General features: G+C 50.0%; 2 protein-coding genes across 3 annotated transcripts in view; one reads left to right on the plus strand and one right to left on the minus strand.

The window, feature by feature from the left end:
* Nucleotides 1-12,570, plus strand: part of TTLL3 (tubulin tyrosine ligase like 3) — a 27,771-nt gene extending 15,201 nt beyond the window's left edge. Inside the window, 7 exon segments of the mRNA XM_017880350.1 lie at nt 1,659-1,807; nt 2,825-3,068; nt 5,115-5,550; nt 9,602-9,743; nt 11,184-11,410; nt 11,597-11,825; nt 11,828-12,570. Coding sequence (XP_017735839.1) covers nt 1,659-1,807; nt 2,825-3,068; nt 5,115-5,550; nt 9,602-9,743; nt 11,184-11,410; nt 11,597-11,825; nt 11,828-11,997 — 1,597 coding nt within the window. The 3' untranslated portion in view covers nt 11,998-12,570.
* A 6,225-nt stretch (nt 12,571-18,795) lies between these two features.
* RPUSD3 (RNA pseudouridine synthase D3) overlaps nt 18,796-21,582 on the minus strand; it is a 7,369-nt gene continuing 4,582 nt past the window's right edge. Inside the window, exons 8-9 of one of the 2 annotated variants that reach the window (XM_017880354.1) lie at nt 20,354-20,493; nt 18,796-19,275 (exon numbers count right to left, since the gene is read on the minus strand). In XM_017880354.1, coding sequence (XP_017735843.1) covers nt 19,204-19,275; nt 20,354-20,493 — 212 coding nt within the window. In that variant the 3' untranslated portion in view covers nt 18,796-19,203. The remainder of the gene's footprint in view (nt 19,276-20,353; nt 20,494-21,582) is intronic. The other variant, XM_017880353.1, reaches the window with a different exon arrangement.

Raw genomic sequence — 21,582 nt, forward strand, 5'->3', positions numbered from 1 at the left:
AAAAAAAAAAAAAAAAAGTGAAAGGGTGGACAGGAGGGACGTAAATGATGGGGAGAAAAGCAAGAAGAGGTGTGATATAGATGTGCTTGAAAGGAATTAGGCTAACATTGTATCAGCCAATATTAGGCGCAGATTAAGAGAGGAATGAACCCCAAAAAGCACCTATGCATGGAGGAATCAGACAGGACCGAGTTTGAATCCCTGCTGTACCACTCAGCTTTCGGTGTATGGCCTTGGGTAAGTCCCTTAACTCTCAAAGCTTCAGTTTACTTTTTTTTTGAGATGGAGTCTCGCTCTGTCGCCCAGGCTGGAGTGCAATGGTATGATCTCGGCTCATTGCAACCTCTGCCTCCTGGGTTGAAGCGATTCTCCTGCCTCAGCCTAACGAGTAGCTGGGATTACAGGTGCCCACCACCACGCCCGGCTAATTTTTGTATTTTTAGGAGAGACAGAGTTTCACCATGTTGGCCAGGATGGTCTCGATCTCTTGACCTTGTGATCTGCCCACCTCAGTCTCCCAAAGCGCTGGGATTACAAGCATGAGCCACTGTGCCCGGCCCAGTTTACTTTTTATTTTATTTTATTTTATTTTTTTGAGACCAAGTCTTGCTCTGTCACCCACCCAGGCTGGAGTGCAGTGGCGGGATCTTGGCTCACTGTAACCTCTGCCTCCCTGGTTCAAGTGATTGTCCTGTCTCTCAAGTAGCTGGGATTACAGGCACCTGCCACCATGCCTGGCTAATTTTTGTATTTTTAGTAGAGACAGGGTTTTGCCATGTTGGCCAGCCTGTTCTCGAACTCCTGACTTCAGGTGATCCGCCTGCCTCTGCCTCCCAAAGTGCTGGGATTACAGGCATGAGCCACCGTGCCTGGCCCAGTTTACATTTCTCTGAAATGGGACTAGTGCTGGGTGTGGTGTCTCATGCCTGCAATCCCAGCACTTTGGGAGGCTGAGCAGGAGGATCGCCTGAGGCCAGGAATTCAAGACCAGCCTGGGTAACATAATAAGACCCATCTCTGCCAAAAATAAAAATTAGCTTGGGTGTGGTGGCGTATGGCTATAATTCCAACTACTTGGGAGGCTGAAACTTGGACCTAGGAGTTCCTGGCTGCAGTGAGCCATGGTTTCACCACTGCACTTCAGCCTGGGTGACAGACCAAGACCCTGTCTCCACAAAAAAAAAAAAAAAAAAAAAAGTCGGGGGGTAAGGGGGTGGGGTACCAGTAATACTTCCCTGGCAGGGCCTTGAGGGGATTAGTGAAAATATATGGAAAGCCCTTGTCACAGTGCCTGGCACATAGTGGTGCTTTATCATTAGGAACTGGAAAGATTAAATTCTGTCAAAGACAGTTTTAATGTAATAGGAATGGGAGTGGCACAGGTGGAGTGTTGGAGTAGGGGGTGGTTTGCAGTTAATGGAATTTTATCAACCTTTCCCTTTCGTGTAGTCTGGGGAGGTTAGGATTTCAGGGGTGGCTTGAAGGTGGGGCCGGAGGCTTGGAAGGGACCTATGGATATCTGCAGGGAGGGCATGACCGAGGCTGCCTGGAAGAGAGTGGGGGGTGGTAGTGGGGGGTGGTGGAATATATCTCCCCTTGCCCTCTCCACCCACATGTCCCAGGTCCAGCCCTGCCCAAGTTCCATCATTTCCCCACAGCGAAGGGGCAGAACTCAGGCACCTCGACACTCAGATCCAGCGCTGTGAGGACATCCTGCAGCAGCTGCGGGCCGTGGTACCCCAGATAGACATGGAAGGGGATCGCAACATCTGGATTGTGAAGCCAGGAGCCAAGTCCCGCGGACGAGGTGGGGGTCAGCTCCTGCTTCCTGCCTTGGCACCTCCCATCTCCCAGTAAATGCTAAGGAAGTTAGTAGTGTAGGTCTATTGAAGCCAGATTGAATGGGTTTGAGTCCTAGCTCTGCTACTAATATTCTTTGTGACCTTGAGCAGGTTTTATCACCTCCCTGAACCCCAGTTCCCTCATATGTGAAATGAGGAGGATGATAATACCTCCTGTGAGGTGAGGATTAAATGCAGTCATGCATCTAAAGCACTATTCCAAATCCTTAACATGCTTTAATTTAGACAGTCCTGGGAAACTAAGGCATGTGTAGGCTCTCACATGATCCGGAAGGATATCCATAAGGACCTGGAAGCAGCAGTTGGCTGCCTCTGGACAAGGAGATGTAATGTATATTGTATGCCCTTTTGTACTAATTTTTGTTTTGTTTTATAGTCTATTATTGGTAGGAAAGTAATAGGTGCACATACTTTTAAAAAGCCCAACACTGGCCGGGCGCGGTGGCTCACGCTTGTAATCCCAGCACTTTGGGAGGCGAGGCAGGTGGATCACTGGAGGTCAGGAGTTGGAGACCAGCCTGGCCAACATGGTGAAACCCTGTCTCTACTAAAAATACAAAAATTGGCCACACGTGGTGGCAGGCACCTGCAATCCCAGCTACTCAGGAGACTGAGGCAGGAAAATCGCTTGAACCCAGGAGGCGGAGGTTGCAGTGAGCCGGGCTCGTGCCACTGCACTCCAGCCTGGGTGACAGGACTGTCTCAAAAAAAAAAGCCCAGCACTTTAAATTTGTATCCATGTATACATTCCTGTTTAATCAAACAAAACTGGTTAATTAGGAAAAATTTTAAATCCTTAGCAAATTCCTGGCTTTCCCAAAGGGAATTGAGTTCTGGTTGAGGGAGACAGCCTTACCCACGCAGCCCTATCAGCTCCGAGGGGATGAGAGCTCATGACAAGCTGGCCCTTCTCCCAGCCCACGCCTGACCTTTCAATCCCTGACTGCCCTCTTCCCCCGTAGGCATCATATGCATGGACCACCTGGAGGAGATGCTGAAGCTGGTGAATGGCAACCCCATGGTGATGAAGGACGGCAAATGGGTGGTGCAGAAGTATATTGAGCGGCCCCTGCTCATCTTTGGCACCAAATTTGACCTGAGACAGTGGTTCCTGGTAACTGACTGGAACCCACTTACTGTGTGGTTCTACCGCAACAGCTATATCCGCTTTTCCACACAGCCCTTCTCCCTGAAGAACCTGGACAAGTGAGCCCCTCTGTTCGCCTCCCACAAGCTCCCTGCCTAGTTGGGGAACTGGCAAGCAAACAGGCAATTACAGTGCAGGGGACTCGCGCAGCAGCGCTAGGCTCCACACACAGACTGCAGGCAGGCGGGTTCTCATCCAGCCAGCTGTCCTTGCATCCAACAGATTTTTTATTTTTATTTTTTTTGACAGGGGGCGGTCTCACTCTGTTTCCTAGGCTGGAGTGCAGTGGCATGGTCACGGCTCACTGTAGCCTTGACTTCCTGTGCTCAGGCAATCCTTCCTCCTCAGCCTCCTAAGTATCTGAGACCACAGGCATGTACCACAGCTGATTTTTGAATTCTTTTATGTAGACACGGGGTCTCACTATGTTGCCTAGGCTGGTCTCAAACTCCTGGGCTCAAGCGATCGTCCCACCTTGGCTTCCTAAAGTGCTGGGATTACACCGTGCCTCGCCCCTCCAACAGATTTGACCGAGTGTGTACCTTATGCCATGCACTGTTCTGGGCACTTGGGGTATAGCAGTGAACAAAACAAGATCCCAGCTCTCAAGGGCTTACATTCTAGCAGGGAGAAACAGACAAGCAATGAACACAAGTTAAATTATCTAACAGGTTCAAAGATTATTTGGGCCAGGCGCAGTGGCTCACGCCTGTAATCCCAGCACTTTGGGAGGCTGAGGCAGGCAGATCACCTGAGGTCAGGAGTTCAAGACCAGCCTGACCAATATGGTGAAACCCCGTCTCTACTAAAAATATAAAAATTAGCTGGGCATGTTGGTGGGTGCCTGTAGTCCCAGCTACTCAGGAGGCTGAGACAGGAGAATTGCTTGAACCTGGGAGGTGGAGGTTACAGTGAACTGAGATCGTGCGACTGCACTCCAACCTGGGCAACAGAGCAAGACTCTGTCTCAAAAAAAAAAAAGAAAGATTATATTTGTCGTTGGGGGAAGAAGGGAAGCAAATGTAGAGCAGGGGAAAGGAGGTCAGACGTTTTGAAAACCAAGATGTCGTGTTAACTTCTGGGGTGAGAGAAAGCCTTGTTGAAGCCTGAATTCAAATTCTGTCTCTGCAGCTTCCAAGTTGTTTGACTCTGGTCATGTGAAAACCTATTTAAGCCTTGGTTTCCACGTCTGAAGAATGGAGGCAGTAGTATGAAATTCGTAGCTATCAATTATTGAGTGCTTCATATGTGATAGTGCTAAGCACTTTGTATCCATTATCTTATTCTTCATAAGAACCCAGTGAGGCCGGGCACGGTGGCTCAAGCCTGTAATCCCAGCACTTTGGGAGGCCGAGGCGGGTGGATCACGAGGTCAGGAGATGGAGACCATCCTGGCTAACACGGTGAAACCCCGTCTCTACTAAAAATACAAGAAAATTAGCCAGGCGTGGTGGCGGGCGCCTATAGTCCCAGCTACTCGGGAGGCTGAGGCAGGAGAATGGCATGAACCCAGGAGGCGGAGCTTGCAGTGAGCCGAGATCGCGCCACTGCCCTCCAGCCTGGGGCACAGAGCAAGACTGCGTCTCAAAAAAAAAACAAAAACAAAAACAAAAAAAGAGCCTAGTGAATACTTCCTGTTCACCAGGTCTGAAGAAAAAAATAAAAAACAGTGAAGTGGGTACTGTTACTACCCTCATTTTGCAGATGTGAAGAGCACGCAGGTTAGATGACTTGCCTAAGGTCTCACAACTAGTGTGGAGATGGCACTTGAACATGTCCTGGCGATGATGGAGCCATACCCTTACCCACCCTCTTATCTTCCAAACACTGAGATGGTTAACTGAGACTATGCACAAAGCACTTAGTACTGTGGCCCCCATAATTAGCGCCCTCAGAGCAGCCCTGAGAGATAAGAGTAGTTCTGGCCCTAAAGGAATGTGGTGGGGCCCAGGCCTCTGTCCTTTTTGTCCTTCCCAGTAGGGCCCCATCTCAAGTTGAATAGTACAGGGTGGCCCAGGGCTGGTTCCAGGACTTGCCTGTCCTCCCTGAACTTAGATGGGAAAGACACAAGGGCCTGGACCTCAGTTTTCTGCTCTCTGCCCCAGCTCAGTGCACCTGTGTAACAACTCCATCCAGAAGCACCTGGAGAACTCATGCCATCGGCATCCACTGCTTCCCCCAGACAACATGTGGTCCAGCCAGAGGTTCCAGGCCCACCTGCAGGAGATGGGGGCCCCAAATGCTTGGTCCACCATCATCGTGCCTGGCATGAAGGATGCTGTAATCCACGCACTTCAGACCTCCCAGGACACCGTGCAGTGTCGGAAGGCCAGCTTTGAGCTCTATGGTGCTGACTTTGTGTTCGGGGAGGACTTCCAGCCCTGGCTGATTGAGATCAACGCCAGCCCCACCATGGCGCCCTCCACGGCAGTCACAGCCCGGCTCTGTGCTGGCGTGCAAGCTGACACCCTGCGCGTGGTCATTGACCGGCGGCTGGACCGCAACTGTGACACAGGAGCCTTTGAGCTCATCTATAAGCAGGTGAGGAGGTTGGGCCCAGGCAGGACCCCAGAGAGTCTGCACCCTCTACCAGGCAGCCCATAGTGGAGTATAGGGCTCTGCAGTCAGACCTAGTTTAAGACCCAGATTCAAGTCCTAGTCCTGCTAAGGTGACCTCACCTCCTTGAGCCTCAGTCTCCTGATCTTTGAAATGGGGATATTATTACCAACTTTCTCATGGGAATGGGAGAATAAAATGAATTAGTGTATGGGGATAATATTTCTAGAGAGGCATATAGCATAGTCATAAGAGCAGAGATTCTGGAATCTCCTTGGGTTCAAATTCCTGTTCAGTGACAACAAGCTGTGTGACTTTGGACAAGTTCCTAACCCCTAGGTCTCCTCATCTGTAAGAATAAAAATAGTACCTAACTCACAAAGTTAGGTACTATGAGTTGTGAGAATTAAATGAGTTGATACGTAAAGTACTTCATTTTCATTTATTTATTTTTGAGACTGAGTCTTGCTCTGTTGCCCAGGCTGGAGTGCAGTGGCACAATCTTGGCTCACTGCAACCTCCACCTCCTGGGTTCAAGCGATTCTCCTGCCTCAGCCTCCCACGTAGCTGGGATTACAGGTGCCCACCACAACGCCTGGCTAATTTTTGTATTTGTAGTAGATACAGGGTTTCTCCATGTTGGCCAGGCTGGCCTCGAACTCCTGACCTCAGGTGATCTGCCCACCTCAGCCTCCCAAAGTGCTGGGATTACAGGCAGGAGCCACCGTGCCCAGCCAGTAAAGTACTTTAGAATAGTGCCTGGCACATAGTAAATGCTACTAAGTTTTAGCTAATGTTGTTATTACCTAATAAGGTTAGGAGTTTCATCATATATAACATGTAAAGTGCCTGAATGTATAGTAATAGGCAATTACTGGTAGCTACTATTATTAGTAGTAGTATAATTATTTCACTCATCTTGCTTCAAAGAGAGATTGGAGTCTACTTGTAAAATAGAACAGCATTTTAAAAAATCAGTCAGAAAATTGATTGCAAGGCTTTCTGAGCTCTGGATAGAATTTCTTGTGGCAGTTTAAGTGGCTTCTGATTAGCATTCGGCTTCCGTCAAGGTTTGGTTACAGGAAGAGAGCATACCGATCACATGACCTAAGTGACCTCGTCTTTATTACAGTTATTGATCATTTCTTTTTTTTTCGAGACAGAGTCTTGCTCTGTTGCCCAGGCTGGAGTGCGGTGGCATGATCTCGGCTCACTGCAAGCTCCGCCTCCCGGGTTCCCGCCATTCTCCTGCCTCAGCCTCCCAAGTAGCTGGGACTACAGGCGCCCACCAGCATGCCCGGCTAATTTTTTGTATTTTTAGTAGAGACGGGGTTTCACCATGTTAGCCAGGATGGTTTTGATCTCCTGACCTCATGATCCACCCACCTTGGCCTCCCAAAGTGCTGGGATTACAGGCGTGTGCCACCGCGCCCGGCCCCGATCATTAAATTAATATATTGGCGTTTTGGTTTCAAAAAATGTAAATGGAGAAATATATGGGCAGGAAAATATGAGCAAGCTGAGGGAAAAGGTGCCATTGTAGTGCAGTGCTCCCAGTGCCAGTGCCCAGGCCAGAAGCATGTGAAAGCTTCTAAAGGTATGGATGTCAGGAGGCTCCACCCCCAGAGATTGACCCAAGATATCTAGCTTGGGGAGGTGACTACGCATCTGCATTTTCAAATGTCCCCAAACATCTTTTTTTTTTTTTTTTTGAGACAGAGTCTTACTTTGTCACGCAGGCTGGAGTGCAGTGGCACCATCTCGGCTCACTGCATCCTCTGCCTCCCGGGTTCAAGCGATTCTCCTGCCTCCACCCCAATGAGTAGCTGGGACTACAGGCACCTGCCACCATGCCTGGCTACTTTTTTGTATTTCAGTAGAGACAGGGTTTCACTGTGTTAGCCATAATGGTCTCAATCTCCTGACCTCGTGATTCGCCGGTCTCGGCCTCCCAAAGTGCTAGGATTACAGGCGTGAGCCACCACGCCAAGCCTTCTAAATGTCTTTTATTGCTGATTTGTTCTTGTTTTTGTTTTTAGGCCAGCACATAGTGAAGGTTCACACCTTGCACTGGTTTTTTGTCTCGTTTCATCTAGGCCAGCCCCAGTGCCTTTTGACACCATAGATTTGATCTTTTGAGGGGCCAGGCCGGTTGTTTTATAGAACTGTCCCGCATTCTGGATTTATCTGATTGTTTCCTTATGGTGTTATTTACCTTGGTCTTTTGTTAGCTGATTGTCTCAGGAACTAGAAGTTAGGTCAGACAGCTTGATGAGGTTCAGGTTAAACATTTTTGCCAAGAGCACTTCAGAGGTGATGTTGGGTACCTCATGTGGCATCACAAGGCACATCCTATGACAGTGTCTCACAGTTAGTGCTGCTGAGTTTGACTGTGGGTTACAGTGGTGGTTACCAGATCTCTCCATTATAAGCTACATCTCCCTTTTGCAATTAATTTTTTTGTTAGGTGTTATGTTGGCTCTGTCCAGATTACTGTCATTTTCCTGTCATCCATTCATCTAATTGTTTTGATACCAGTTTTTGCCTATTTTATTAGAGTTGCAAAATGGCAAATGTCTAATTCTGTTGTTCCTTCTGCATTTATTAGCTGAGATTCTTCTTTAAAGATGAGCTTTCCCTCATCATTTGGGGCTACTCGGGAGTGCTGATAGCTATTATTTTTATTTGATTAAAAAAATTTTTTTTTAATTTTTCTTTTTTTTTTTGAGACAGAGTCTTGCTCTGCCACCCAGGCTGGAGTGCAGTGGTGCTATCTCAGCTCACTGCAACCTCCGCCTCCCGGATTCAAGTGATTCTCCTTCTTAGATCCCAAGTAGCTGGGATTACATGTGCCCACCATGGCTGGCTAATTTTTGTGTTTTTAGTAGAGACGGGGTTTTGCCATGTTGCCCAGGCTGGTCTCCAACTCCTGACCTCAGATATCCACCTGCCTCGGCCTCCCAAAGTGCTAGGATTACAGGCATGAGCCACCGTACCTGGCAATAGCTGTATTTTTTTTTTTTTTTTTTTTTTGAGATGGAGTTTCACTCTTATCACCCAGGCTGGAGTGCAATGGCACAATCTCGGCTCACTGCAACCTCCACCTCCTGCGTTCAAGCAATTCTCCTGCCTCAGCCTCCCAAGTAGCTGGGATTACAGGTGCCTGCCACCATAACCTGCTAATTTTTTTGTATTTTTAGTAGAGACAGGGTTTTGCCATGTTGGCCAGACTGGTCTCGAATTCTTGACCTCAAGTGATCTGCCGGCCTTAGCCTCCCAAAGTGCTGGGATTACAGGTGTGACCACTGTGCCTGGCCGATAGCTGTATTTTTAACAAGCTCCAAGTAATTCTGATGTTTAGATAGATTCTGATCAGGATCCTTCAGTGGCACAGAAGATACCTCCAATTGACTCCAGGTTGCTGGCAAGGCACAGGGAGCTCTCCTGGAGCCCAGCTGAGGGCAGGACATACAGCTTGGCCTGATAGGAACTGAAAGTTGTAAGGGAGTCCCTCTCCTTGGACCCTCCTCTCTGCCTTCCTCTGCGTATTCACTACTTCATTCTCTCCACAGACTGTCTTCTTTAAGGTTCTTAATTTCTGCTCCCCCATAACCTGGGTTCACACGAGGCTCTAGGCAGGCTCCAAGCCTCTTACCTGTCTGGTGGCGTAACTCAAACTCCCGGTGCAGAGAATCTGATTGGCTGAGCTCAGGAAGCTGTCCACCTGCGGTGGTCTGTGCAGTGGAGCCACACACGTTCCAGCAGGGGCTGGGGGCAGCTTAGGAGGGAAATGTGGCTGAGGGGTGCTGGTGGGACATGGCTGGGATTCCCCCATTCCTCTGGGCTAGCAATTCCTGGAGCTCTGTGACTCTAGGTACTGACTCAGAGGTGGGCTTTCCATTTCTCAGCTCAGAAATGTCTCCTTGACCAGGTGCCTCAGAAAGTAATTCCACCCATCTCTACCCTGGGTCCTGCTGGGCCAAGGATTCCACTACCACTGACTGAGTGGGCCTTGTCTCCTCTTCTTGCCCACAGCCTGCTGTGGAGGTACCCCAATATGTGGGCATCCGGCTCCTGGTAGAGGGCTCCACCATCAAGAAGCCCATGGCGATGTGTCATCGGCGGATGGGGGTCCGCCCAGCAGTCCCTCTGCTGACCCAGCGAGGCTCTGGGGAAGGCAAGGACTCGGGGACCCCTACCCACAGGTCAGCTTCTAGGAAAGGTGCTGGGGCCAGGAGCCTGGGGCACAGTGAGAAGCCAGTCTCCACTGCCACCACTTCAGCCCCTGGAAAGGGGAAGAAAGGCAAGGCGAAAAGTGCCACAGCCCTGGTCTGCCCCAATCTCCCAGAGTGGGACGCCCCCAGCACCAGGATAGGCTGCATTTTCACCATGACCTTTTCCAGTGGGGACACGCAACCCCACCACTTGAACAGATTGCCGTTGAGTCCGAAGAACCCCCAGGCCCTGGGTAAGACCATTCCCCCAAAACACCCAAGTGTCCCAAGGCGATTTATTCCTGCTCTCCAGGCCCCTCTTAACCACCTGGATCAGCCACCCCACCAAAGAGCCACCAGTAGCAAGTAAAAGCCACTACTCACAAAGTATTCTTTAAAAATACACAGCCAAATTAGCTGGGCATAGTGGCGCGAGCCTGTGGTCCCAGCTACTCGCGAGGCTAATGAGGATGGCTTGAGCCCGGGAGGTCAAGGCTGCAGTGAGTTATGATTGCACCTCTGCACTCCAGCCTGGGAGACAGAGCGAGATGCTGTCTTAAAAACAAACAAACAAAAAAAGCACTTTGGGAGGCCGAGGCGGGCAGATCACTTGAGGTTAGAAGTTTGAGACCAGCCTGGCCAACATGGTGAAACCCCATCTCTACTCTACTAAAAAATACAAAAATTAGCGGGGTGTGGTGGCAGGTGCCTATAATCCCAGCTACTTGGGAGGCTGAGGCATGAAAATCTCTTGAACCCGGGAAGCGGAGGTTGCAGTGAGTTGAGATTGCACCATTGTACTCCAGCCTGGGCAACAAGAGCAAAACTCTGTTTAAAAAAACCAAAAAAACAAAGAAAACCCGGCCAAATAGATATTGTCTCCTCCAGAGTAGTCACTCTGTGAGGCAGAGTGATTTATTTCAAAGATGACCTTATTTCAAAGATGCCAGAACTTAAGCCCAGGTTGCTCTCTCCAGCGCCCACGCTTTTCCCACTGCAGTATTCTGCCTTTGCCTTCAAGCAGTCACCTCTGGGGAAAAGAACTAACATGTGTCCAGCACTTAACAGTTTGCCCCATGCCACTACCTGCCCAGCTCCTTTAGTGCTTACACCAACCTAGCAAGGTAGGTGCTATTATCCCCATTTTCTAGCCGAGGTATCAGGAAGTTTAAGGAAGTTGCCCAAGGTTGCACAGCTCAGAAGGGGCACAGCTGGGATGCAGACCCAGGTCTGTTGGACTCTACCCTGTTTTCTTCTCACTGCCTCTGGAGGAGGAACCCGGAGGGCTCCATCTGCCTTCACCCTGCCCCCTCCACATCCCCCCATCCTCCACACACACCTTTTAGGGCAGCTAGGCCACCTTGGGGCCCCCCAGGCCCTCACAGCTTCTCTTGCTCCCACAGCCCCTCACCACTTCCCCAGCCTCCACAACAAGGCCCAGCTGCCTTCTCCCCATGTACTCCGACACCAGGGCCAGGTCCTCAGACGACAGCACAGCAAGCTGGTGGGCACTAAGGCCCTGTCGACCACAGGCAAGGCCTTGATGACTCTACCCACAGCCAAGGTCTTCATTTCCCTCCCACCTAACCTTGATTTCAAGGTGGCACCCAGCATCCTGAAGCCAAGAAAGGTGGGCCTCGACCTGTGGCTCATACCCAGTGGACCGTGCTGAGCATGGGGTCAGGGCTGGAGGGCACAGGCAGACGGCAGCTCCCAGGCTGGCTGGCACCCCAAGGGAAGAGCTTGTCTCCCTCAGAAGCCCCTTCCTCAACAGATTTCTGATCATCTCCCTCTTCTCCCCACCTTTCACACCGAGGCTTCTGCTCTCTTGTGCCTCCGAGGCCGCCAGGTGGAAGTGCCTTGTTGCCTCTGCCCTTTGAGGTCGGAACAATTCCTAGCACCCGTAGGAAGGTCAAGGCCAAAGGCAAGTTCAAGGCCAAACTGCAACAAACCCAGGGCTGAGGCATGCCCCATGAAGAGGTTAAGCCCCCTGAAACCCCTGCCCCTGCCCCTTGTTGGTACATTCCAGAGGCACAGGGGCCTGGGGGTATGAAGCTAGGGAAGCCCCTGCTTCGATTCCCCACTGCCCTTGTCCTGGATCCAACACCAAATAAAATGAAACAAGTGAAGTATTTGGGGCTTGGTTCCATTGCTGTTGGAGGGTCAAGAGTGGGTGGGGCGAGGCCGTGTACCCCAGGGTCCACAGCAAGAGTCTGAGGCCATCAGCAGCTCCACCATGCAGCGAGGCCCAGAATTCCCACCTAAGGACAGACATGGGGCTTCCTATTTAGGGACTCCCCCAGCATCTCCGATCCAGAGGTGGGGAGCACGAGCCTTCACAGATGAAGAAACTGAGTCTGAAACAGGAGGCATGGCTTGCCCAAGATCACGTGGCAGTGAGTAGACTCAGGGACGTATTGCCAGAACTGCCGACCACGGAGAGCCCCCCAACACCAGAGAACAAGCCGGGCTGGCAGATGACACCTAATGGGCATAGGAATGCTAATGTCATGAGACAGGGGAAAGAGTTGACCTTGCCTAAACCTCAGCCCTTCTGCAGAGGGAGTGGGTCTATCCCTTCTTCAGCAAGGGGCCAAGGTCACCTAAAAATGAAATATCCAATAAGCCACACCTACCTGAAAAAAAGTGTGGCACTGCTTAGTTGTAGTGGGTGGAACTGTGGTCCCCTGAAAAGAGATGTCTACCTGGACCCTGTGAATGTGACCTTATGTAGGAAAAGAGTCTTTGTAGCTGGGTATGGTCGCTCATGCCTGTTATTCCAGCACTTTGAGAGGGCAAGGCAGGCGATCACTTGAGCCCACAAGTTCAAGACCAGTCTGGGCAACATGGTGAAACCCTTTCTGCAGAAAACTAGCTGGGTGTGGTGGCACGAACCTATAGTCCTAGCTACTTGGGAGGCCTAGGTGGGAGGATTACCTGAGCCCGGGAAGATCAAAACTGTGGTGAGCTGTGATCATGCCACTGCACTCTGAGCCTGGGAAACAGAGTGAAACCCTCTATCAAAAAAAAAAAGTCTTTGCAGATGTAAATAAGTTTAAGATCTTAAATGAGATAATCCCAATGACCAGTGTGGTGCCTACATTCAACGACAAGTGTCTTCATAAGAAAGGATAAAGGCCAGTGGCTCACTCCTGTAATTCTAGCATTTTAGGAGGGCTGAGGTAGGTGGATCACCTAAGGTCAGGAGTTTGAGACCAGCCTGGTCAACATGGCGAAACCCTGTCTCTACTAAAAATACAAAAACTAGCCGGGCATGGCGACATGTGCCTGTAATCCCAGCTACTCGGGAGGCTGAGGGAGGAGAATCGCTTGAACCCTGGAGGTGAGCTGAGATCATGCCACTTCACTCCAGCCTGGGCAACAGAGTGAGACTCTGTCTCAAAAAAAAAAAAAAAAAACGATAAGGAGGCTGAGGTGGGAGGATTGCTTGAGGCCAGGAGTTGGAGGGTAGCCTGCCTGGGCAACATACTGAGACCCTGCTTTAAAAAATATAATAGAGGCTGGGCACAGTGGCTCATGCCTGTAATCCCAGCACTTTGGGAGGCCGAGGTGAGCGGATCACAAGGTCAGGAGATTAAGACCATCCTGGCTAACTCGGTGAAACCCTGTCTCTACTAAAAATACAAAAAAAAATTAGCCAGGCGTGGTGGCGGGCGCCTGTAGTCCCAGCTACTCAGGAGGTTCAGGCAGGAGAATGGTGTGAACCCGGGAGGCGGAGCTTGCAGTGAGCGGAGATCGCACCACTGCACTCCAGCCTGGGTGACAGAGCGAGACTCTGTCTCAAAAAAATATATATATGTGTGTGTGTGTGTGTGTGTGTGTGTGTGTGTGTGTGTGTGTGTGTGTGTATAAATAGAGTAAGAAGGCTGGGTGCAGTGGCTCATGTCTGTAATCCCAGCACATTGGATGGGGGGGTGCCAAGACAGGTGGATTGCTTGAGGCCAGGAGTTCAAGACCAGCCTAGTCAACATAACAAGACCCCATCACAGTTTTTTTTTGTTTTGTTTTGTTTGTGATAAGGTTTCACTTTGTCACCCAGGCTGGAGTTGCAGTGGCAACATCTTGGCTTACTACAATATCCACCTCCTGAGCTCAGATGATCCTCCCACCTCAGCCTCCCAAGTAGCTGGGACTACAGGTGCGTGCCACGACTCCTGGCTTTTTTTTTTTTTTTTTTTTTGCATATTTTCTAGAGACAGGGTTTTGCCATGTTGCCCAGGCTGGTCTTGAAATCCTGGGCTCAAGTGATCCACCCATCTTAGCCTCCCGAAGTGCTGGGATTACAGGTATAAGCCACTGAGGCCAGCCACCATCTCAACAATTTTTTTTTTTTTTGAGATGGAGTCTTGTTTGGTTGCCCAGGCTGGAGTGCAATGGTGCGATCTTGGCTCACTGCAACCTCCACCTCCCAGGTTCACTGCCTCAGCCTCCTGAGTAGCTGGAACTATAGGCGCGCACCACCACACCCAACTAATTTCTGTACTTTTAGTAGAGACGGGGTTTCACCATGTTGGCCAGGCTAGTCTCGAACTCCTGTCCTCGTGATCCGCCCACCTCGGCCTCCCAAAGTGCTGGGATTACAGGTGTGAGCCACTGCGCCCAGTCTACAATTTTTAAAAGGATTAGCAGGGTGCAGTGTGTGTGCTTGTAGTCCCGGCTACTCAGCACAGGTAGGAGGACGGCTTGAGCCCAGGAGTTTGAGGCTGCAGTAAGCTGTGCTTGCACAACTGCACATCAGCCTGGGTGACAGAATGAGACCCTGTCTCAAAAAACAAAAACAAAAAACCCAGAAGAGCAGACAGACATGAGGAGAAAGCCATGTGAAGATGGAAGCAAGCCGGGTACGGTGACTCAGGTCTGTAATCCCAGTACTTTCGGAGGCCAAGGTGGGTGGATCTCTTGAGGTCAGGAGTTTAAGACCAGCCTGGCCAACATGGTGAAACCCCATCTCTATTAAAAATACAAAAATTAGCCAGACCTGGTGGCATACACCTGTAATCCCAGCTACTTAGGAGGTTAGGGCATGAGAATCGTTTGAACCTGGGAGGCAGAGGTTGCAGTGAGCCGAGATCATGCTGCTTGCACTTCAGCCTGGTGACAAGAGCGAGACTGTCTCAAAAAATAAAAATTTAAAAAAAAAAAAAAAGGCTCAGCACGGTGGCTCACTCCTGTAATCCCAGCACTTTGGGAGGCTGAGACAGGTGGATCACCTGAGGTCCAGAGTTCGAGACCAGCCTGGCCAACATGGTGAAATCCCCGTCTCTCCTAAAAATACAAAAATTAGCTGGGTGTAGTGACGCATGTCTGTAATCCCAGCTACTAGGGAGGCTGGGGCAGGGGAATCACTTAAACCCGGGAGGCAGAGGTTGCAGTGAGCTGAGATCATACCACTGCACTCCACTCCAGCCTGGGCCACAAAGCAAGACTCCCATCTCAAAAAAAAAAAAAAAAAAAAAAAAAAAAAAAAAGAAGAAGAAAGAAAATGGAAACAGATATTGATGTGATGCAGCCACAAGCCAAGGGACACCTGGAGCCATCCGATAATCTGGAAAGGATTCTAACCCCCAAGCCTTCAAGAGTGAGGTGGTGCTGGGACTTCTGGCCTCCTGAACCAAGAGAACATTAATACATTTTAAGCCACTCAGGCTGTGTTAATGTGTTGTGGCAGCTCTAACAAACTAACACACCAGGCCAGACATTCTAATCCAGAAATCCTTGTGTAACTGCACCAGGAAATCCATACAAGCAGATTCACAGCAACATTGTGGTAACAGCCGAATGACCTAACTGTCCACTAACAGTAGAATGGGCAAACTGGTCTATTCCAAGTATGGAATTCAAACCACACACCATACAACACAGATGCACTTTACAATTAGGAGCAAGAGCAAAGCATGAAAGAGTATATACAGCGTGGTTCCAGAAACTTCAAAACCAGGCAAAATGAAATACATTGGTTAGGGATGCATATGTACGCAGTCAACTTGAAAACAAAGTAATTCTCCCAAACCAGGGCAGTCGTTTCTGACCTAGACTGAACAGTAGAACCCCTTCAAGTAGTTTTTTAAAAGATCAGTGCCAGGGTATCCACCCCAGGCCAATTAAGCCAGAATCTTTGGGGGTGCAGAATTGGGGACTTAAGCTTCCTGAGGGATTGGGGGAGGGGGATTCTAATCCAGGGCCAGGGTTGATCATTGCTGCTCTATAAGAAAGGAGTGGGTGCTTGTATTTCGTGCCCCAAGGGGAGTAATATGGGTACTACTTTATAATTACAATTGTCCCTCCCTATTCACAGGTGCCACATCTGTGGACCCAGCCAACCACAGATGAAAAAATAAATAAAAAATGATACAACCAAAAATACAAATTAAAATACAGTATAACAACTGTCATATATTTACATTGCATTAAGTGTTATAAGTAATATAGAAATGATTTAAACTATACAGGAGGATGTACATAGGCTATATGCAAACACTGTGCCATTTTACATATAAGTGATTTGAGTATCCACAGGTTTTGGTATCAGATTTTTGGTGTCTGAAGGGGGTCCTGGAACCAATCCTCTGTGGACACTGAGGGGATGATGGTATTTGTTGTTGTTTTCTTTTTCTTTGAGATGGAGTTTCGTTCTTGTCGCCCAGGCTGGAGTGTGGTGGTGCGATCTTGGCTCACTGCAACCTCCACCTCCTGGGTTCAAGCAATTCTCCTACCTCAGCCTCCTGAGGAGCTGGGATTACAGGTGTCCACCACCACGCCAGGCATTTTTATTTTTAGTAGAGGCAGGGTTTCGCCATGTTGGCCAGGCTGGTCTCAGACTCCTGACCTCCAGTGATCTGCCTGCCTCAGCCTCCCAAAGTGCTGGGATTACAGGCGTGAGCCACCATGCCTGGCCTGTTGTTTTCTTTTGAGACAAGGTCTCACTCTGTTGCCTAGGCTGAGTGCAGATCACGGCTCACTGCAGCTTCAACCTCCTGGGCTCAGGTGATCCTCCCACCTCAGCCTCCTGGATAGCTGGGACTATAGGTGTGCACCACCACGTCTAATTTTTTGTAGAGACAGGGTTTCTTTCTTTATTTTTTTATTTTGAAATGAAGTCTTGCTCTTGTCCCCCAGGCTGGAGTGTAATGGCACGATCTCAAGCATTTCTTCTGCCTCAGCCTCCCAAGTAGCTGGGATTACAGGTGCAGGCCACCACGCCTGGCTAATTTTTGTATTTTTACTAGAGACAGGGTTTCACCTTGTTGGCCAGGCTGGTCTCAAACTCTTGACCTCAGGTGATCTGCCCGCCTCAGCCTCCCAAAGTGCTAGGATTACAGGCGTGACCCACTGCGCCCGGCCAAGACAGGATTTTACCATGTTGCCCAAGCTGGTCTTGAATTGCTGGGCTCAAGTGATCCTCCCATCTTGGCCTCCCAAAGTGCTGGGATTACAGGCACGAGCCACCACACCCCGTGATGGTATTATTTTAAATCATAGAAATGGCCAGGCACAGTGGCTCACGCCTGTAATCCCAGCACTTTGGGAGGCCAAGGTGGGTGGATCACAAGGTCAGGAGATCGAGACCATCCTGGCTAACACAGTGAAACCTCGTCTCTACTAAAAATAAAAAAAATTAGCCAGGAGTGGTGGCGGGCGCCTGTAGTCCCAGCTACTCGGGAGGCTGAGGCAGGAGAATGGCGTGAAACCAGGAGGCAGAGCTTGCAGTGAGCCAAGATTGCACCACTGCACTCCAGCCTGGGTGACAGAGAGAGACACTATATCAGGAAAAAAAAAATCATAGACATGTTTTAGGTACGCTTTGATGTTTGCTATATTTCACAATTTTTTAAAGAAAAAGATCTAACATCTCCACTGATGAGCTTCCTAGAATAGCTTCATAGAGGCAGAAGCAGAATGTGGCTAACAGGGGCTGGGGGGATGGGGATTAGTGTTTAATGGGGAGAAAGGTTTTTTCTTTTTTTTGAGACGGAGTCTATTCTGTCGCCCAGGTTGGAGTGAAGTCATGTGATCTCAGCTCACTGCAACCTCTGCCTCCTGGGTTCAAGTGACTCTCCTGCCTCAGCCTCCCAAGTAGCTGGGATTACAGGCACCTGCCACCACATCCAGCTAATTTTTGTATTTTTAGTAGAGACAGGGTTTCACCATGTTGGCCAGGCTGGTTTCGAACTCCCAACCTCAGGTGATTCACCTGTCAAAGTGTTGGGATTACAGGCATGAGCCACAGCTCCCAGCCCTGAGACACAGTCTCACTCTATCACCCAGGCTGGAGTGCAGTGGTGCCATCTCGTGGTCACTGCAACCTCCACCTCCCGGGTTCAAGTGATTCTCGTGCCTCAGCCTCCCTAGTAGCTTCAATTACAGGCACCTGCCAGTGTGCCTCGCTAATTTTACATTTTTAGTAGAGATGAGGTTTCACTGTGTTAGCCAGGATGGTCTCGATCTCCTGACCTTGTGATCCACCCACCTTGGCCTCCCAAAGTGCTGGGATTACAGGCATGAGCCACTGTGCCTGGCCAAAGTTTCAGTTTTATAAGATAAAAAAGTTCTGGAGATGGTGGTGCTGGTTGCACAACAATGTGAGTATACTTGATGCCACAGAACTGTACACTTAAAATGGCTAAAATGGTAAATTTTATTTTGAGACAGGGTCTTACTCTGTGGCCCAGGATGGAGTGGAGTGGCATGGTGCGATCTCAGCTCACTGCAACTTCTGCATCCCTGGCTCAGGTGATCCTCCCACCTCAGCCTCCCAAGTAGCTGGGACTACAGGCATGTGCTACCACAACCAGCTAATTTTTCTATTTTTAGTAGAGAGGGTTTCTCCATGTTGCCCAAGCTGGTCTTGAACTCTTGGGCTCAAGTGATCCACTGCCCCTGGCCAAGATGGTAACTTTTATATGTATTTTACCACACAAACACACAAAAATCTAACATCTCCCAGCCAGGATCAGGATGGAAACCACCAAATAAAAAGACTACATAGTCAACTCAGCAGAAAGCAAGATCTGTAATAAACATTTACTTTCTTAGCAAATCCTCAAAACCATAACATGAGGTAGGAACTTTTATTATCACAAGTCCAGAGAGGTAAACTTACTTGCTCAATGCCACACAGCAAGCAAGTGGCCTGTCCAGGATGTGATCTTAGGTTTGTCCGACTGCAGAGCCCCCACCCTCACTGTCCAGTGTGTTTGAGGGGGTCAGGAACAGAGGGAGGGCTAATGTAAGTGGAGCCCCAGGCACTGTAGGGTCCTGGAGAAATAAGGGGGCAGTGGTGCCAGGAGCTCGATGGGGGTATCCCTGGCCCTGGTGCCTGGGAGGAGGAGCCGATGTAGGTGGAGGTGCAAGGGCAGCTGGGCAGCCTGGGAGGGGGTCAGGTGGAGGCGTCTGAGGAGGGCTTCATCCAGGGCCTGGAGCGGAGAGGTACGCTGTGTTGAGCCCCACATTTTCCAAGCAGCTGAGTACCCACTTCTAAGGGAAATGGGAGTAAGGTGGGCGCTTCCTCTATTCCCCACTGTTCTGCTGCTGTTAATCACTTCTTTTTTTTTTTTTTTTTTTTTTTTTGAGACGGAGTCTCGCTCTGTCGCCCAGGCTGGAGTGCAGTGGTCGGATCTCAGCTCACTGCAAACTCCGCCTCCCGGGTCTACGCCATTCTCCTGCCTCAGCCTCCCGAGTAGCTGGGACTACAGGCGCCGCCACCTCGCCCGGCTAGCTTTTTTTTTTGTATTTTTTTAGTAGAGACGGGGTTTCACCGTGTTAGCCAGGATGGTCTCGATCTTCTGACCTCGTGATCCGCCCGTCTCGGCCTCCCAAAGTGCTGGGATTACAGGTTTGAGCCACCGCGCCCGGCCAATCACTTTTTCTTTATACACAGATGTACACATTCACACAGGCACTCACCCTGCAGCAGAGACTGGCTAGGGGGTCACCCAATCAGTTTCCTCCTAGGCACACACCTCAACTCCATTTCCCAGCCCTCTCACAGCTTGGTAAGACGTGAGTGAGCTCTAGCCAAGTGAATGTAGGTGGCAGTATGTATGCCACTCCCACACCTGGCCCAGAAAAACCTTACCCACTTGAACCTACACTGTCTGCCTCATCTGGCTGGATAGCAACAGCCTGGGTCCCTGAATACTTACTGCTTGGAGCAGAGCCCACTCCCGTTATTTGACCTTAACATGAGGGCACAGTTCGTGTGTTAAGACTCTGGTAGTCTGGGCTTACTCTGTTAGAGCAGGTAGAGGCATCTGGTGTCCTAATACACGCATGCCTTTGACCCTTTGTACCAGACTCAAAGAATGGCAGACTTAAGAGGGTTTTAGAAATCAGCCACATCAACTCCTTTATTGAACACACGGACAGAATGAAGCCCAAGAGACTATTACTTGCCCAAGGCCACACACCAAGATGTGGGTACAGATACAGCCTTGGGAGCCAAAAGGGCTGCCTCCCAGTAGTCCCAAGCTGCAAAGATAAGGTCTTGAGATGCTGCCCATGCTCACCTCTCCCTCCACCCCTCAGAAAGCAGCAAGCAGGTGGGCTGGAGTACCTGTCTTTGGGGCTTGGTGCTCTCAGCTGGCAGCAGAAATCGCTGGCCCAGGACAGTGCCCACACGGGCAGAGTATGTGTGGTCCCCAAGCACAGGGCAGAGCTGTAGTACCATGTGTACCTGTAGTTGACTGGAAAACACTGGGCAACAGGAGAGCCCAGAGAGACAGTGGGCAGCTGCTCGTTCTGTCCCACCCAGTCTCACCCCTCCCCCTTTCCTTTGGGGAAACACCACCCCCTTTCTCAGATCATATGTTTCAGTGAGGTCGGTACTATGGCCCCTGCATCCAGAGAGAGACACACAACACGTCAGGACGACCACAGCTATCAATCTGCCTGGTTGTGGGATCCACTCATGATGAGATGCAACCCTGATTTAATTGCTGAAGTCACCAGGCATAAGGACTGTTTTTTCCTGCTGGGGTGCTAGCCTGAAGCTGCCTCCTCTAGCTGGGCCTGGTCCCATACACCTCTGGGGGCCATCAAATGCTTCCCAGGCTGCTGTTGATACCACCATCTCCCCAGCCCCTTGCCCCCTTGAGCCAAGTGCAGTTTTGGGGTTTTTTGTTTGTTTTTTTTGAGACGGAGTCTCACTCTGTCTCTCAGGCTGGAGTGCAATGGTGCAATCTTTGCTCACTGCAACCTCAGTCTCCCAGGTTCAACCGATTATCCCACCTCAGCCTCCCAAGTAGCTAGGATTACAGGTGCATGCCACCAACCCCAGGTAATTTTTGTATTTTTAGTAGAGACAGGGTTTCACCATGTTAGCCAGACTGGTTTTGAACTCCTGACCTCAAGTGACCCATCCGCCTTGGCCTCCCAAAGTGCTGGGATTACAGGTGTGAACCACTGTGCCCGGCTCAAGTGCAGTTTTTTTTTTTTTAGACGAAGTCTGTCGTCCAGGCTGGAGTACAGTGGTGTGATCTTGCCTCACTGCAACTCCTGCCTCCTGGGTTCAAGCGATTCTCCTGCCTCAGCCTCCTGAGTAGCTGGGATTACAGGTGCCTGCCACTGTGCCCGGCTAATTTTTTATTTTTTATTTTTTGAGACAGAGTCTCGCTCTGTCACCCAGGCTGGAGTGCAGTGGCGCGATATCAGCTCACTGCAAGCTCCACCTCCTGGGTTCATGCCATTCTCCTGCCTCAAACTCCCGAGTAGCTGGGACTACAGGCGCCCGCCACCACACCCGGCTAATTTTTTGTATTTTTTTTTTTTTTTTTTTTTTTTTTT

The sequence above is a fragment of the Rhinopithecus bieti genome, unplaced genomic scaffold (assembly GCF_001698545.2).
Source record: "Rhinopithecus bieti isolate Rb0 unplaced genomic scaffold, ASM169854v2 scaffold_12592, whole genome shotgun sequence".
NCBI classification, from domain to species: Eukaryota; Metazoa; Chordata; class Mammalia; order Primates; family Cercopithecidae; genus Rhinopithecus; species Rhinopithecus bieti.